General features: G+C 36.0%; 1 protein-coding gene across 2 annotated transcripts in view; it reads left to right on the top strand.

Moving 5' to 3' along the window:
• The window catches only part of kirrel3 (kirre like nephrin family adhesion molecule 3), a 731102-nt gene that overhangs the window by 695380 nt on the left and 16126 nt on the right, over positions 1-19596 (top strand). Inside the window, exons 13-15 of one of the 2 annotated variants that reach the window (XM_031905876.1) lie at positions 1373-1408; positions 10119-10226; positions 11661-11770. In XM_031905876.1, coding sequence (XP_031761736.1) covers positions 1373-1408; positions 10119-10226; positions 11661-11770 — 254 coding nt within the window. The remainder of the gene's footprint in view (positions 1-1372; positions 1409-10118; positions 10227-11660; positions 11771-19596) is intronic. The other variant, XM_031905877.1, reaches the window with a different exon arrangement.

Raw genomic sequence — 19596 nt, 5'->3', positions numbered from 1 at the left:
GATGCAGTATGTTTAAAAAATGCAATAAAACCTGACTGCAATGTAATGCAGTTCTGAATGCAAATAAGTATACGCTGGCAGAATATAATGGAATCAATTAAATGATGCACTTATGGCCTACTTAAAGGTGGTGTACATGTTTAGTGCAAATATACCAACTTTTAATACAAACACACAGATGGAAACTATACAATTTCCAATGTTTTTTTTATTTGGAGAATGAGGTTGCTAAATAGTTTTCAGATTTGCAACAGCTATTTTAAATTCAAAATATTATATAGCAATTCAATCATTCTTTTATACTTTATTTTTCATTGACCAATTTTATTACCTTCACCCTTTTGTATCAGATTTAACTACAGGATGCAGTGAATACATTTAAATTATTGAGGCAATTCTGGTTTCTTGACAATTTATTTTCTTTCTTTCTTTCCCAAAACAGCCCCAGCAGGCCAAGAAATAGTGACTGTCTAAGACATCTTCAGCAGACCCTCTGGCCACAAATTGACAGTTAGGGCCTTACAGAAATTCTTAATTACATCATTCTTCCCAAATCCAAAAAATGTTTTCAATTGGTAGATAGGGAGCAAAAATGTGTCCCAGAACTACTCCATATTTGTTGCTGGGTAATCAGGGCAGTAAGGAATCTGATCAGGGAATGCAAAGTCATCACAACAGCTGGTATTTAAACCACTTGCTTTCATATGTCTATTCATTTTGCACTCTTTATAAAAGAGTTGAATTCAAGCCATTTGAGTTTGAAAGACCTCAATGTGTCCATTCCTGCCTACTGTTATGGAGTATTTTTCTGGCCTGGCCCCAAATAAATTGGCCTGCCCCTAATTTGCTAAATCAAATCTAATTGTGTATTGTGTCATGTGCATTTTAAAAATCAATTTGTTTACCATAAAAGGGACAACTAATGTCTGACTTTTGCCTGAAAAATATTGCTGGAATATTTGGTGCTGACACAAACTTAAAACAAAATTGTAGACAAATATAATAAATTATATGGGAAGTGCCACAGAAAACAACTAGTTGGATGCCCTTAATGATAAAATGAATTCACAAAATTGACAATAGTCTTGTTTTTTACAGTTACAAAGAGTAAAATGCATTTATCAGCCAGAACATCCCAATGTGGTTAAGCTAATTTAGTTTATTTTTTTTAATATTTGAGTTTTTTGTTCATTAAATTCAACATGCAAATTGTCAAATGACCTAGTTATTATGGTTTATGATCTATTTCTAGAAAAAAAATGCATTTTATGAAACAATACTAGTACTTAGCCCTGATTAATTAGAGTTGTTTAGCAGCATGCCAAAACTTTAGCCTTTCAAGGCGATAGACACCTGTTTTATCTTTAAACAGGTCCGAACATGCAGTCAGGAACGAGTATGGAACCAGGTATGGATGCATGATGTCCAGGTGACTATCCACCAACCCATGTTCAATGTGTGTCTACTTTGGTGCCTTATCAAGATGATGTCTTCACCTGTCTTACATCATTGGGCAGAAGAATGGGATTCCCACCTTATTTTCTTACAGCTGTTTAGTCTAGATAATTTTGTTTCCTTCCCACCTTTTTCGTGCTTTGTCGGAGAATGTTATTTCCACAGTTGCAGTATTTTCCTTTAAATAAGATCAAGTACACTATAATGTTATTACAACATGCAAAAAATCTCATTTTGTATATAAACACAATATCTTTTATGGCTTATTTTTTTATGTTTGCTAAAGTACTGAATCTTGTCTATTCTCAGACCCAAAACTTGGGCTACATTATGTATTTTGCACACAAATATTTAAGAGAGAAGGAAAGTTACAATCAGTGGGGGTGCCAAAATGTTAGGCACCCCCAGTGACTAATCGCTTATATGAAACTTCCAGCCAGTACTACTGTTAGGCAGCTGAGGTTTATGTGACAAAGCGATCCTCTTCCTTCTTCTGTCTTTGTGCATTTACAGTGGAGTCAAAAGGTGGCTTTCCTTTTAACTGCATGTGTGTGGGCCCCGGGATCTCATCAAAAGTAGAAGGAAGGGGATTATTCACCTGCATTAACCCCTTGCCGGTGCAGTTTTCTCCTAACAGGAGCACCGGCCAGGGGTTTCAGGTATGTAATTACAATCACTGGGGGGTGCCTATAATTTGGCACCCCCAGTGATTTAGCCTTTCCTTCTTCTTTAAAATTGTGCTCAGACAGGGAGCCACTCCTGGGACCATTGTCTCCATTGTTAAGACCCTGATTGGCACGTTATGGCAATTCTCTCCAATTAAAATTGAGGGAAAGAACAAATGTGTTTCCTAAACTCAGAAGGGAGGAAGATAACATACTAGCACTTCACAGCATGCTTATCATGATTTGTTGCTCACCGAGCAACTATTGATGTGCTTGTCAAATCTTACAAATATATAATAATAAGTAATATAAACCTTTCAAACCTTTTGTTGTTCAGAAGATACAGTCATCCATAGGTATTCATAAGTGCCTTACCTGATAATTCACTCTAGCCCATACTCCATAGTGTTATTTAATATTGAGCAACTGTTTTCAAAATTTAATTATATCTGAGATTTTAACCAGAAAGAACTTGTGAAAGTGACATCTGGTTATATATATATATATATATATATATGTGTGTGTGTGTATATACATACTGTATATGTGTGTGTATATATATATATATATATATATATATATAATGATGAAAAAATAAATATTTTGTATTATTCAGGTCAAATGCTGTGAGTGCTGTGCTTCGCTATATATATATATATTATACCGCTCGGTCCGCACACTCCCATTAGTCGTTCTCTTTTGTACTCTATCACCGGGTGCTGCACATGGTTGTAACTTGTATCCAATCCCAATGATTATGCACTCTCCTGTATCTTTTCAGTTCATGTATTATTATTAATACATTACAAAATGTAAATGTTAAATGTTTTGGAATAGATTAAATACAGCACATATAGGTAACACCTGGGATTCATTTAGTGAACAGTGTGCAGAAGGTTTATGGACTGCAATATAAATATTATATATATATATATATATATATATATATATATATAAAATGAAAGATCAAGATTTCAATTCCCTTTAGCCCCCCCCCCCCCAAAAAAAAAGGTCTCAAGAAGAAAAGAAATGTCAGCTTTACAATGATATAGTGTGAATCTCTTTTAAAGGCAACTGATTAATGGACTGCTGGTCCTTCACATATAGTAATATTTGACCGGCCAGAGCCTTTTGACTCTTTTGGACATTGTGTATATATATATATATTATGCACAGTGCTCGGGACCCAGAGTTTAACAGATAAGGGGTCTTTACCTTCATTTGAATTTGAACCTCCATACCTTAACTCTGCTAAAAAAAAATCATTTAAACATTAAATAAACACAGTCAGATTGTTTTGCCTCCAATATGGATTAATTGTATCTTAGTTTGAGTCAAGTACAAGGTTTTATTACTACAGAGGAAAAAGGAAATATGTTTTAAAATTCTAAATTATTTGTTTAAAATGGTGTCTATGGGAGATGGCATTTTTGTAATTTGGAGCTTTCTGGATAACGGGTTACTGGATAATGGATTCTATACCTGGATATATATATATCCAGGGTAAATAGGTGCATGCCGGGAATCATTTTTGAAAACTTTTATTTTATTTACTTCATATTTGAAATAACAGGCCAATATTTCAATGTCTCCTCCTAAACTCTTTCTCAAGACCATAGTTATTACCATATAGTATATTAAAAAAAAGTTTCCGGTGTGCACCTATTTACTCTGGATTACTTTTTGAATTCTACCACCTGGGTCTGAGCTTAGGAGTGCTTAAACCATGTGGACTTTTGTATATATGTATATATATATATATATATATATATATATATATACACACACAGTGTATATCAAAAGGTAAGTAATCAGTATTTGCATTGTATTTACAACCCGGATTCCAGAAAAGTTGGGACACTAAACAAATTGTGAATAAAAACTAAACGCAATGATGTGGAGGTGCCAACTTCTAATATTTTATTCAGAATAGAACATAAATCATGGAACAAAAGTTTAAACTGAGAAAATGTACCATTTTAAGGGAAAAATATGTTGATTCAGAATTTCATGGTGTCAACAAATCCCAAAAAAGTTGGGACAAGGCCATTTTCACCACTGTGTGGCATCTCCCCTTCTTCTTACAACACTCAACAGACGTCTGGGGACCAAGGAGACCAGTTTCTCAAGTTTAGGAATAGGAATGCTCTCCCATTCTTGTCTAATACAGGCCTCTAACTGTTCAATCGTCTTGGGCCTTCTTTGTCGCACCTTCCTCTTTATGATGCGCCAAATGTTCTCTATAGGTGAAAGTTCTGGACTGCAGACTGGCCATTTCAGTACCCGGATCCTTCTCCTATGCAGCCATTATCTTGTTGAAAAATGCAGGGTCTTCCCTGAAAGAGATGGCGTCTGGATGGGAGCATATGTTGTTCTAGAACCTGAATATATTTTTCTGCATTGATGCTGCCTTTCCAGACATGCAAGCTGCCCATGCCACATGCACTCATGCAACCCCATACCATCAGAGATGCAGGCTTCTGAACTGAGCGTTGATAACAACTTGGGTTGTCCTTGTCCTCTTTGGTCCGGATGACATGGCGTCCCAGATTTCCAAAAAGAACTTCGAATCGTGACTCGTCTGACCACAGAACAGTCTTCCATTTTGCCACACTCCATTTTAAATGATCCCTGGCCCAGTGAAAACGTCTGAGCTTGTGGATCTTGCTTAGAAATGGCTTCTTCTTTGCACTGTAGAGTTTCAGCTGGCAACGGCGGATGGCACGGTGGATTGTGTTCACTGACAATGGTTTGTGGAAGTATTCCTGAGCCCATTCTGTGATTTCCTTTACAGTAGCATTCCTGTTTGTGGTGCAGTGTTGTTTAAGGAGATCACGGGCATCCAGTATGGTTTTACGGCCTTGACCCTTACGCACAGAGATTGTTCCAGATTCTCTGAATCTTGGGATGATGTTATGCACAGTTGATGATGATAGATGCAAAATCTTTGCAATTTTTCGCTGGGTAACACCTTTCTGATATTGCTCCACTATCTTTCTGCGCAACATTGTGGGAATTGGTGTTCCTCTACCCATCTTGGCTTCTGAGAGACACTGCCACTCTGAGAAGCTCTTTTTATACCCAATCATGTTGCCAATTGACCTAATTAGTGTTATTTGGTCTTCCAGCTCTTCGTTATGCTCAAATTTACTTTTTCCAGCCTCTTATTGCTACTTTTCCCAACTTTTTTGGGATTTGTTGACACCATGAAATTCTGAATCAACATATTTTTCCCTTAAAATGGTACATTTTCTCAGTTTAAAATTTTGTTCCGTGATTTATGTTCTATTCTGAATAAAATATTAGAAGTTGGCACCTCCACATCATTGCGTTCAGTTTTTATTCACAATTTGTTTAGTGTCCCAACTTTTTTGGAATCCGGTTTGTAATACAATTATACTACTGTTATAGTACTGTCTTTGCAGCAAACATTGATTGCTATTTACTGAAAAATTTATATAATTCTATATCTGTTCTCAGTTTAGTCTGTACCTAAATCTCAGCAGGGGCTGAACAATTACAACCAAACTAATTTAGTTTAAGAATAGCCTCTTTATATTATACAAAAAACATACCATTGTGTAGGAAATTATTGGCTGCTCAGAATCTGTTTTAAATAATTGCTACCTCATACTAAAACATTATCCCTATGTTTTCTTGCTTTGGTATGACACAGAAGGGATTTCAATGTGATTCATTAGTCCAGGCCTATTAAACAAAAGGGCCCGGTTAATTACACCCAATGGTGAGATCATACATACCAGAGAGAACTCTGAAGACATGGAATTACTTTTTGCAAACAAATAGAACATAATGTAACTGTTCATAAGAATGAAGTAAAACATATTGGAAAGTAAATGTTTCCTTTATGTTTTGAAAGAAAGAAAACAGTTTATTTTTTTACAATTTTCCAAGAAGGAGAGTACCAAAATTATTATTTTGTGCTTTTGGGCCTAACAATTTTTTGGTGTGCCTCACACACATACTAAGGGGCAGATCTACTAAAACTCTTATTATCATTTTTTTTCTTTCAAAATCGAAAAAAACTTATTTCCACAAATGTCTGACATTTATCAAAAATCCAAACTGAAAAAGCACGTGCAGGAAAAAGTTGCAAAAACCTTTTATTTGTCGATTTGTCACATGATGACTGCAAAACTGCACCTTTTACGAATTGTCACACAAGAATTCGGAATTGTCGCATAGTAGATCTCAAAAAAGTCTCAACTTTTTATTCCAGCGATTTCATGATTACGCCACTTCCAGACCACGTGACTTTAGGCGTGGCTGTCTAGAGGGTCACTTGATCAGTCAGGTTAGACTAGCGTCACAGCACCCCAAAGACCAACCAACACCCACTAAAATTAAAATACAAAACAAAATATAAAACTTGCTGCCACCACTCTCTCTCACACTGGCGATAAGAGATGCCAAGCACTCTATTAAAAGAGTTAATGTAACTATACACTCTTCCTACTAGCAGTCAAATGGTTAATCAGCATACAGCATGCACAGGGTTAAGGCATACAGTTACACACTCTGAGGTTAGGTTTTGCTTAGAGCATCATAGACAAAATGTATTAAATTTTATATTTAATATTATAAAAGGTATAACAGTGCAGCAGTACACAAAGATTTTACAAAAACTACATACGGTAAAATAATTATAGACAGCTTTTTAAAATAAAAGGGAAAAAAACCTAGAGGTCCTAAACTGTACCAAACAGAATCCTTTTTAGTCCTGGAGGCAGAACCAATGGGATGAATTGAAATTGGTCCTCCTAAATAAATCCAATGTTGACTCAGAAGAGCTGACTATTTCTCACAGTTTACAGGGGCATCAGGTAAATGGACACCCCCCACCCTCAGCAATGCAAGGGGTGTCACCATTAGCAGGACACAGTGCAAGTATGACCTCCTGTGTGTATGGACTTGACCAATAATCTAATGCCCATAGCTTCTTATGAGAACATAATAAATAAAAAAGATATTAATCAGTTTTAAATTATCCCACCTGTCCCATACAGATCAAACAGCACTACTGTGGGACCTGCCAATGCCCAGATATTCCTAAATGATAAACCAAGCACCCAAGTACCACTGGTATAACTGGTATGGGTTTTAGGGTGATAAATGTGTGCAAGTTTGTTATAGTGTGACCTCCATATCACCTATGATGGGTCCTAATGTGAACTCTAGAGGTGGCGACAGGCATGTGGGGGGCCCTATGAAAATAAAGTGTTTGGATGTTGTAATTCATAAAGAATGTTAGGGTTACCCATTAATAGCCAACCAAAGTATGCCTTCAGAGAGTTCAGTGTGCTGCCAAATATTTATAAAAGTACTTATAATGTCCCATAGTGCACCACATGACCCACAGTCCCCTAAAACAACCGTACATTTCATATATGGGTAACTGCACTATTAGCTCCATTTATGATGCATAGGAATGAGAAAGAACTAACTAAAAAACTACTACATATAGATTCTAAAATCCAGTGTCACTGCACAAGCTACAGAGACTGTAGTTCTGTCTTGGTTATGGCCTTAATTTAAACGAAAGATCTTCAGTTTGCTCTACAGTCTGCAATACTTCTGCTTTATATTAATAGACAATTGGGACCCTGGTTCAGTGCTTTGTTATCCTTTAGTTTTGAGGTAGGCTTTAGTCTGCTTAGATTTTACTAATCTGACCACTAGTGCTCAGAGTTTACCATCAGCCTGCCTATATACTCCCCAGCTCTGAGTTCACTAACTGCCTGTTGTAGGTCAAGTTTTCTCCAACCTGGGTGTTCTGATTTTTTGTTTCCTGAATACGCCTTTAATCTGGTTTCTAAATCTTGTCCTGATCCTATACCTTGCAATGGTTCCTAGATTTTACCCCTGTGTCTTCCTGCTTATGAGTATGCTTCCCAATACTATGGTTAGTTATCTGGTTCTGACCCAGTCTGTCTGATTATGCCTAGCTCTGTCCTTATCAGCATCTACCTTCAGTTTTACATTAGGTTTCTTCATTTACCCAGTGTTTTTAAATTCTCATTCAGTAACACCTGGAGGCATGTGAGTAGTTAAGGGCCAAAGCCAAAGGTGGCTGTTAAAGGCAGAAGAGCACCTCCCACCTGGAAGCCAGTTAATCCCCTGGGGTTGATTTATGTGACAAATGGCTAGTAGAAACTATTATCTTTATAAAAATAGTTAATATCCTCCATAGAAGACTATGGCAGAGTTGGATTGCAAAGAATGGATTAACCCTCATTTTTAAAAAGGTTATAGTCACTTTTTGCTTGATTATTTTGTTGTGGGCCTCATGGGCCTCTCTCTCATGGTACAAATAAGAAATCAGCTAAATGCATACTTGACTTTTCAAAAGGCTCATTTACACCCACAACCACAGTTGCAGATGCAAAAAAGGTAAAAAGGTTTCAAAGAAATTGCTTGAACTTTCCTGTAGTTGCACATAGCACTAGTGTGTCTGTCCAACCACCTGTTCCAAATCATGTGCAAGTGTGCCTATTGATGCAGGGGAGCCCCAGAGCTACCACCATCTTCAGATTGGAAATCATTTTAGGGTTTCCTCTGCAGGCTGTATTAATAGGTAAAGGTATAGTACCTGTTATCCAGAATGCTCGGGACCTGGGGCTTTCCGGATGAGGGATCTTTCTGTAATTTGGATCTCCATACCTTAAGTCTACTAAAAAATAATTTAAACATCATTTATATCCAATAGGATTGTTTAGCCTCCAATAAGGATTAATTATATCTTAGTTGGTATCAAGTACAAGGTTCTGTTTTATTATTACAGAGAAAAGGGAAATCATTTTTAAAAATTAGAATTATTTGCTTAACATGGAGTCTATGAGAGATGGCCTTTCCGTAATTCGGAACTTTCTGGATAACGGATTTCCAGATAAGGGATCCTTTACCTGTACTAGGTAATAGGTACATCAGACTTGCGCCCAGTGAATAATGCACAAACTACAGAATTAACTCAAAACTTTGTACACAACTGTGTCTGATTGTTAAACCAAGTATCCACAATTGTGTTTATTCTGACTTATTGTTGCAATTGCAACAAATGTGCTTAGTCCCAATGAATTGTGGGTAATTAAAATGGCAAATTAAGTCAGAAATTGCATATTGTACACTGTTGTGTTCATAAGTGATACCTCAAATATCTTCATCCTGTTAGTAATTTTAATCTGAAGGCATACAATACATGTCATTTTTAACAAGTTATTGTTATTAATGTAATAAGGAATGCAGTGATTCCCTAACTGTATTTCTTATACCAGTATACAGTATATAGGGTAAAATGTGTGGTTTCTTTTAACAAGTTTATCAACAGTAAATGTGATGCTCTACATTGTTTCTTGGTAACTGACAAGGGCTATTCAGCAAATACTGGATAATATACTTCCTCTGTATGTAACTTGGTTAACTCATTATATATATGTACAATCACATACAGTACAATAGCTCTTTGTGTAGTATGTACCAAATATTCCTGTTTCATATGTCCTTTTGTGTCTCAGTTGGTCTTTACACATTTGGTATTACAACCTTTTGTGCTCACATATATATATAATGTTTCACTGGACCATCTAAGCCAACTTTTAGCTGGGATACATAAACTTAATCTAGTTTCAGAATAATTATATCAAGCACAAGTGCTGCTTCTTAAAGTAAGCATGCACTCATTAAGATTGTTTTAATATAAACATAATAATTTCCTACAAATGGAAATTTCTCAGATAAAAACCGTGGTCATAAGTCCTAAATGTTAAAGCATCTAGTACAAAATATGTTTCCTGTTTTTGACAGTAAGGTGACAAACTATAGAATATATAGGAAAACAGTGAGGCATTTTGCACTGGTTAAAATTTTTATTGTTAATCAAAAGCTGTTTTTTTTTCTATCCTGATTATGTTCATTTTCATTTCTTTTAGTAGCTTAAAACAAAAAAGTAAGGTTAACTCTCCCTTGCTTCTGTTTTAACAGAGTCTGTGCCAGTTACTGTCATTATCGGGGTTGCGGTAGGAGCTGGTGTGGCATTCTTGGTTCTCATGGCAACCATTGTTGCATTTTGCTGCGCACGGAACCAAAGGAGTAAGTGACTTGCAAAATTTGGTGATTTCTGTCATTTACCAAATTTAGAGATACCCTACTGTTTTTACGGAATAGCCTGACCACTCATAGCACTTGTTTCTGAAAGCTATTATTAGCTAAAACCCATGAAATGTTTCTATGTAACTGATTACTGCTCTTACTTTACACACCACCCTACTGGGCCTTTCTTTATGTCCTTGTCTGTAGCTCCCTAATACTACTAGTATCCTGCATGCACAAGATACTATTAATTATAATGAGAAGTAAAAGTATCTTATGCTTCCTGTACAACTAAAGCTGGGCATGCATGCACTAATATTATTGTATGAAACAAGGTATTGTACAATATTCCGTGAGTGTATGGTGGATTGATGGGGCCACCAATATAAAAGCCTTGGATTTCTGTCGCCAGTTGGGTGGGACAAAAGATTTAAATTGGCACTGTTAAAGGCGCCGAGCAAAAGCTGCATTTAGGGCTGAATCTTCAGATGGGGTAGAGTTCCTATTGTTTCTACCCCCATATCTGACTATTCAGCCCTGAAGGGGCTGGAGGATATGAACGATCTTTCCTGCGACCAATGGTCACCTTAAATAGCATGTGTCAACAACCATTTAATAAATTATTATTTTTGTCTAGAGTCATTGTTTTCTACAGTCGCTACAGTCAATATATAGGATATGTCTGAAAACAATTTATTTCAATATGTTAAGCATACTATTTGTAATGAATCTCAAATTAGATTCAAAGCTGCTGATTTACATTGAATTTAAAATGAATACAGTCACAGCCATTTAAAAACACTGACATCGAATTAGCATTACAATGTGAAAGAGGTATACTGAATGTAGGAATATCTTTCTCTAAGTCTCTGTGAAGTGTACCTTCAATATCGTAATGGTTTAATGCAAAGCATTTCAATTTAATTAAATCATGTGATGCAAATGCAATTAAAAATATCGAATCAAGACAACTAAAATGAAAGCATGCTGTAGTTTAATACTGGATAATGTTGTGTGCATTAAATACAGATTAATTCTCATTTCCTTTTGGACTGTATAGGAACATAAGGTCCATTTTTATGATGCACTTAGGATTCTTTGTTGCCTCTGTTTATTCTGTTTTGTTGTCAATAGTTGATACTAATTTGCATGAAAATCCACCGTTATCATCTTTTATTTATGTAACTATGGAATATTTTATTCATTATACAGTTTGATCTATTAATATATGCATTCTATAAAAAGGAAAGAAGAAAGCATTTACATCTGCCAATGAAATAATGCAAATTTTTGCATCAGTGTAGGCATATTGAAGATAGTATATTAAGGTTTCCCAGTTACCACTGGAATATGCCAGCACCAAACTTTCACCTTGTTTTCTGGATATTTTAAATTATTTTTTATCAAAAATAAAATTCCAGTTCTTCTATTCAGATCTAAAAGGAGTGGTATCAGCCAAAAATGACATACGTGTTGAAATTGTACACAAAGAACCATCCACAGGGAGAGAGACAGAGGACCACTCGACAATCAAACAGCTAATGGTGAGATCTGAAACCTTATCTGTATTGTTACAAGGGATTATGCATTCAGTGCAGCTGGTAGTATTATTACTGGAAGGAGAATGAGTCATTGGCATTTAATGGGATGGAATGTCCTTCTACGCAAAATGCCATGGGCACTAAAAATATTGTAATATCTATAAAGATGTATTGTTATTTTATGTGTGTGTTTGTGTGGTGTTTGTGTGTTGCTTTACATAGTTTGCTATTTATTTTTAACCCTTTAAGTGCCAGCAAAATTTCACATTTCGGTTCCCCTCAGTGCCAGACGTTTTCTTAACATTTTGTGCTCTCTCATTTTAGGGGTTAAGTTTAGGTAGGCAAACTATATATTGGTTTTTTTTCAGAAGAACCTGAGCTTTCCAAATCTTGACTTGACTTTTTGTGTAATTCCACTTGTGGAACAAGATTTAGAGCTTGAAATACAGAAAAAAAGAACAAATGCTATTTTTCATGATATAGGGATTTATACCAGAAACATGTTTTATTTTATGGACAAAAACTCAACTGATTTGGAAAGCCTCATGTCTCCCGAATGTGCCAATACCTGATATGTATAGTTTTGTGGAGATTTCTGACCTCTATAGATCAAAAACTCCCAGCAGTAAATTACAAAATTTTCAAAGCATCACAGCAGAATACTGCATACTTTACATTCCAACGGAAACCATATATTTTTGAATCCGAAATGGGTAAACCATGTCTTCCAACTCCTAAGTACCAAACGGCAATGTTTTACTGAATTTAGCAGTTTCTAAAAAAAATTATGAAAATTCTAAAAAATCGCCTCAAATCTTCCACTTTCAAGCATCATATCTCCCACATAACATTAGCCAAGAAAATACACCCTAAATATGAAAGCCTAGGGCCCACTGAACAGTTTGATGCCCAAGGGATTATGCATTCAGTGCAGCTGGTAGTATTATTACTGGAAGGAGAATGAGTCATTGGCATTTAATGGGATGGAATGTCCTTCTACGCAAAATGCCATGGGCACTAAAAATATTGTAATATCTATAAAGATGTATTGTTATTTTATGTGTGTGTTTGTGTGGTGTTTGTGTGTTGCTTTACATAGTTTGCTATTTATTTTTAACCCTTTAAGTGCCAGCAAAATTTCACATTTCGGTTCCCCTCAGTGCCAGACGTTTTCTTAACATTTTGTGCTCTCTCATTTTAGGGGTTAAGTTTAGGTAGGCAAACTATATATTGTTTTTTTTCAGAAGAACCTGAGCTTTCCAAATCTTGACTTGACTTTTTGTGTAATTCCACTTGTGGAACAAGATTTAGAGCTAGAAATACAGAAAAAAAGAAAAAATGCTATTTTTAGCAGTTTCTAAAAAAAATTATGAAAATTCTAAAAAATCGCCTCAAATCTTCCACTTTCAAGCATCATATCTCCCACATAACATTAGCCAAGAAAATACACCCTAAATATGAAAGCCTAGGGCCCACTGAACAGTTTGATGCCCATTGTGCATAGGATTACTAAAGTATCTGGAATTTAGAGAACCCAAAAGAAGTTAGTACATACAAATTACCCCAGAGATCTCTTTAGCTACTGAAAATTCAACACGTTTACTGCATTTTCTGTGGGGTAAAAACACAAAAAATTGACCGCCCCAAAACCATATATTTTTGGAAAGTACACATTCGGGCGAATTCAAAATTGGTACCCATGTCTTTCTAAACTAGTCAAAATGCTTTCCCAAAATTGCCGGTTTTGATGAAATACCTGAAAATCGCATCAAACCTTCCACTTTCAAGCACCTTATTTCCCACATAACATTAGGAACCAAGAAAACACTAAAAAACTAAATATGAAAACCAAGGGTCCACTGAACAGTTTGATGCCCATAGTGCATAGGATCACTAATGTATCTGGCATTAAGAGACCCCAAAATGAAGTTAGTGCATACAAAGTGTATACACTGCAATATAAGCTACCGGCATCTGCATTATGTGCCATAAGACCCCCTAACAGTAGGGAGACCCTAGAAAACTATAAATTTTCCGAAGGTACACATTTTGACAAAACAAAAATGGGTAAATACATCTTTCTACATAAAACAGGGGCGCCCAAATAAAAATAGTGCATATGAATTTTCACATACAATGCTCCGGCTCCTGCAAATTTTGCACCCGGTATGTGTATTATGTGCCATAAAACCCCCTAACAATACAGAGACCCTAGAAAACCATATATTTTCCAAAATTACACATTCTGACAAAACAAAAATCGGTAAATACATCTTTCTACTGCAAACTACCAAACTACAAAGCTATGCTTAATAGAACGTTTTTTATGACATTTTTGAAAATCGTCACAAAGCTTGCATGTTGCCCCATTATGTACACCCACATTTAGTAATGTACCAACATAAAACACTCTGTATGAATGCCAGGGAAATACTGAACAGTTTGATGCCCAATATGTATAGATTTACCAAACTATGTGGGGTACAGAGGAAGCCAAATTGAAATACAGCAGACAAAATGTCCATGTGCAAAGACAAGTAACAAAGAACAATGTGAAATGCAGCAAAATTGCTAAAAATTAAAAAATCACTAAAATCAATGTTTGTTTTTTTGCCTAGTAATATCTGCGGTCAGAATCACAGTTTGAGTATTTTGGCTTGGGCAAATAAGTTTTACAGACAAAGTCAAGGGAAAAACAACTAAGCATAATTGAAAATGCAATAAAATGGCTAAAAATGCAATAAAATACCTAAAAATACACCAAAATATTACACAAAAGGTATTGCGCAGTGCGGTTTGTGATTACGCTATCTGCAATGGCAATAAAACATTTTTTTCAGGCAAGAATTAAAACAATGCGATAAAAAAAGGCAGAAAATTGCCTAAGTGTGTAAGTAAGCCTGTGCACTTGGCAAAATGTGTGTTGTATGTGTGTGCAAGTAAGTCTGAGTGCTGTAAGTGCTGTGAATGTGTATAACCCCCCAAAATGTATGTGTGTGTTAGTGTAAGTACAAGTATGTATTAGTATAATAAGTGTGTGATTGTGTGTGTGTCTGGCACTTACCTGGGGTCAAGAAGCTGGAGATCACAGAGACAGGAGCAGGGACAGCAGCAGACCTCTTCTCAGTCAGTGGGCAGCACAGGAAGGGAGGGGGGAGCGGAGGAAGAGAGGGAAAGAGCAGAAAAGGCCAGGCACGTAGAATGGACGTGCCTGGTCTTTGCTATGGGGCCCCTGGGCGATCATGCCCCAGGGGCCACTCCTTCCCCCCCCATGTGCTCATTGCCTTAAACCGCTCCTTCGCTCCCAAACCCGAAATTGTAGAATCTACATCCTGTGGCACTTAGGTACTTTTATACACAGGACATCGATTCTACATCCTGTGGCACTTAAAGGGTTAAACAACATTAGTAAACCACTGGAGCAAACCCATAAATAACAAATATATATATTTATTAAGCAATTTAAAGAAATTTAGAAAAAAAATTTGTTGTAAGTTTGTTAAAAACATATATACGCTATCCTATCATTCTTTAAAAAAGTTGTTGCTCTGCATCCTTTAACCCTTTCCCTGCCAACAATGTAGGTACTACGTTGTTTTAAAAAAAGCCGTTAAGTGCCAACAACGTAATACCTACATTATTGGTACCTAAGCGATTCTCTCTGCACCGGCGACGAAAGCCACCGGTGCAGAAAGACAGATGTGCCGGTCCTGTGCAGAGAGACAGATGGGCCGGTCCTGTGACTGCGATTGTCGCAGGACCGAACTACAAGCAGCAGATGAGATTGCATTGCCTCTGCTGCTTGTACTGCTTCCCCCCCCCAGCGCCGCCCGAGGACTGCAGTCAGAAGGACCAGGCAAGCGACCTGTGCTTCAGGACAGGTAAGGATTTTATTTTCATGTATACACACTTTTACACACACTTACACACACTTATATACATTTACATACATTTAGACACACATACAGCACACAATTTAGTACAGGGTTTTTTCCACTTTGCACATTTATATACACTTATATACACTCATATACAAACTGTCACACAACTTTTACATGTGCACATGTATACACAAACATACAAAAACTTTTTTTCATTTTACTTATTTTTCTTTGTTTTTTTTCCTTGTTTTTTTCCCCTAAAAACTGTTTATTTTGACAGTGTGACTATTGGATCAGTTATTTTGACCACTAGTTATGCTGTCATGAGACTTATTTTGTTGTTTCATTGATTTGCACAATTTTTGTGGTTTTATTACATTTTTATCCCTGCATTAGTGTCCCTGATCTGTTTTTAGCATAGCTTTGCCAGGTGTAATTTTGGTGTAGAAAAATTACTTTACCTATTTTGAATTCATCAGAATGTTTACTTTCCAAAAATATATGGTTTTCTGGGGGTCTCTGTACAGTTAGGGGGTCTTACAGCACATAATACACTGTCAGGGGGCTCTGTGTGCAAAAGCTGAGTTGGCAGGCGAGAAATCCTTATGCGCTATTTTCATTTTGGGGTCAGTACACACCACAGACTTTGGTATATCTATGCATATTGGGCATCAAACTGTTCAGTAGACCTCTGGTGTTCCTATTTGGGGTGATTTGCCTTTGTATGCAAGAAATTGTGTGAAATAAATGCAGCAAACTGCAACATTTTTATGCGATTTTCTGAAATGTCATAAAAACCACTTACTTTAGGAAAGCTTTGCAGATTGGTACTTTGGTGTAGAAAGGACTCTTTACCTATGTTGGATTTGTCAGAATGTGTACTTTCCAAAAATATATGGTTTTCTGGGTTTTTCTGTACAGTTAGGGGGTCTTATGGCACATAATACACGGTCATTGGGCTTTTTGTGCAGAAATTGAGTTGGCAGCTGAGAAAATTCCTATGCACTATTTTCATTTGGGTGCCTCTGTACACCACATACTTTGGTAAATTTTTGCATATAGGGCATCAAACTGTTCAGTAGACCGCTGGCATTCATATTTAGGGTGATGTGTCATTATACGTAAGAAATGTTGTAAGATAAATATGGCAAATTGCAACAATTTTAGGCCTTTTTCAATAAAGTCATAAAAGCCATTAACTTTAGGAAAGCTTTCCAGATTGGTACTTTGGTGTAGAAAGTCTTCTTTACCCATGGATTTGTCAGAATGTGTACTTTTCAAAAATATTTGGTTTTTAGGGGTCATGCTACATTTCTGCAGCTTCTACCCCTCATAAAACTGCCATGTGTGTATGAATTAGGTAAAGGTAAGCCATAAAATTAGTCTGCACAAGGTATATTTGGGGGTCTCTAAGTGCCATGTGCTTTGATAAACCTATGTACAGTGGGCATCAAACTGTTCAGTAGACCTCTGGGGTTCATATTTAGGGTGTTTTATCTTGGTACCTAATGCTATGTGGGAGATAAGTGGAAGCTTTGAGGGGATTTTTGGAAATGTTATCAAAATTGCCTTTGTGGCTTGGTACTTTGGAGAAGAAAGACATTTAGATTTGGGGGAATGTGTACTTTCCAAAAATATATAACTTTCTTGGGTGAATGTACTTTTTGCTAGCGTTATCCCACATATAATGATGTAAATGTGTTGATTTTGCAGAAGCTGAAATGACAGAAATGATAGATCATTTGGGGGTATGTTCACATTAGGGCCCCTACATGCCACATACTTAGGTAAACCTATGCATATTGAGCATCAAACTGTTCAGTGGACCCCTGGCGTTCATATTTAGGGTGTTTTATCTGGTTACTTTATGACCTGTAGGAGATAAGATACTATAGACTGGAAGCTTTGAAGCGATTTTTAAAGAATTTCACAAATTTTGATAAAAAACAATACCTTTAGGAAAGCATTGGAACTTGGTAGTTTGGAGTAGACAGACAGTTCTACCTATTCCCCAGAATCTGTTCTTTCTAGAAATGTATAATTTTCTGGGATAAACCTTCTGTTAGTGGAATTTTTAGCCTTGAAATCTAAAGTATGCAGCTTTCTGGAGCAGTGCTTTGGAAATTTGGTAGTGTACTGCTGGGAGTTTTTGACCTATACAAGTGAGAAATCTCCATAAAACTATATATATTTGGTATTGGCACATTCAGGAGACATGGGACTTTCCAAATCAGTTGTATTTTCATGCATAAAATAATTTTTGTTTCTGGTGTATGTGTTTATATTATGGAAAATATTATTTTTTTCATTTTTTAGACATTTAGAAGCCTATATCTTGTTATCTGTTAAGCTTAGGTTGTCCTAAAAAACAATACAGTATATTGTTTTCCTGGGTAAACTAAAAGTCCCCCCGAAGAAAGGCCCCTAAAGTGCAAAATGTTCAAAAACTGTCTGGCAGTAGAAGTTCCGCTTTGTCCAAAACGGCTGGCAGTGAAAGGGTTAAAGGAGAAAAAAAAGGCTAAATCACTGGGGGGTGCCAAATGTTAAGAACCCCCAGTGATTGTAATCGCTTACCGAAAACCCCTGGCCCATGCCTAACATTTGGCACCTTCCTTCTCCTTTAAAGACAGCTAGCATTTATGCATTTTTGTACCAGATTATATACTGGGTGTTCACTGTAGTGGAGTTATTACATGCAAATGGAAATATGATTTCTCTGCAAATGCATTGCATAAGAATAAGGTCATATACCTGAATGCAGATATGGGGTCTATTATTCAGAATGCTTGGGACCTGGGGTTTTCTGGATAAGTGATCTTTCCGTAATTTTGATCACCATACCATTTGTCTGCTAAAAATCATTTAAATATTAAATAAACACAATAGGATGTTTTGCCACTAATGTGGATTCATGCAGCTTAGTTACAAGTACAACATGCCATTGTATTATTACAGAGAAAAGGGAAATAATGTTAAAAATTATAATTATTTGCATAAAATGCACTGTGTGGGAGATGGCACTTTCTAGATAGCACTTTTTGGATAAGGCATTCCATACCTGTAGACAGAAAGCTTTATACTTTATTGTATTTTGGCAATAGCTAGTTTAATCAGACTTTTGCCATTTTTGTAAATTTTTTGGATTTCAGGAGTAGTCTCTGTATTTTTCAATAGTCTTTATGGTTATACATAGGGAGTTACAAAATAGATAAATCTATGGTCCATAAATTTGTTATTAACCTCTGGCCAACATCTCACACGACACATTTTCAAACCAGACAAAATGTATTTGATACAAATTTAAAAGTCAAAATCAAATGAAATGAATAGAAACAATAATAGGACTTGATGAAGAGATTAAAAGTTGAGTGTCCAGTCACTCAATTCACACTAACAAGTAATGTAGTCTGAAGTGATCTTATGTTGTATACAACATTAAGGGGAAGATTTACCAAAATATAAAATTACAGCTCACCACAGAAAAATTCATCAATTTGTCAATGGGTAAAAGTTATAGTTCACAACTTAAATATACTTCTAAAAATCCCATAGCAATTATTAATTTCTATAGGATTCACCCACAGAAAGTGGGTGAATTGTTCTGTGTATTTATATCACATTTTATTTCTACCTCCCTTCTTTATAACTGGGCATTATCATCTACTGGTGACTACTAATGTGTATGTGTATATAGATAGATAGATAGATAGATAGATAGATAGAACAGATCACATATGCTTGATTGACCATTTTACAATAAAATCATATATATATTTATTTATTTATTTATAATAAATAGTCATTTTTGTAGTCTCAAAGTAATTGGTTTTAAAAATGAATCTAGACATTTATGTTTCTTTATTTGAACTGGAAACTAAATATGTCCCACAGAGGCTAACCCACTCTGCAAAAATGCAGTTGATAGCAGGCAATCAGGCAATCATTATA

The sequence above is a fragment of the Xenopus tropicalis genome, chromosome 7 (genome assembly GCF_000004195.4).
Source record: "Xenopus tropicalis strain Nigerian chromosome 7, UCB_Xtro_10.0, whole genome shotgun sequence".
In the NCBI taxonomy this organism is placed as follows: Eukaryota; Metazoa; Chordata; class Amphibia; order Anura; family Pipidae; genus Xenopus; species Xenopus tropicalis.
This window is presented reverse-complemented; position numbering and strand designations above follow the sequence as displayed.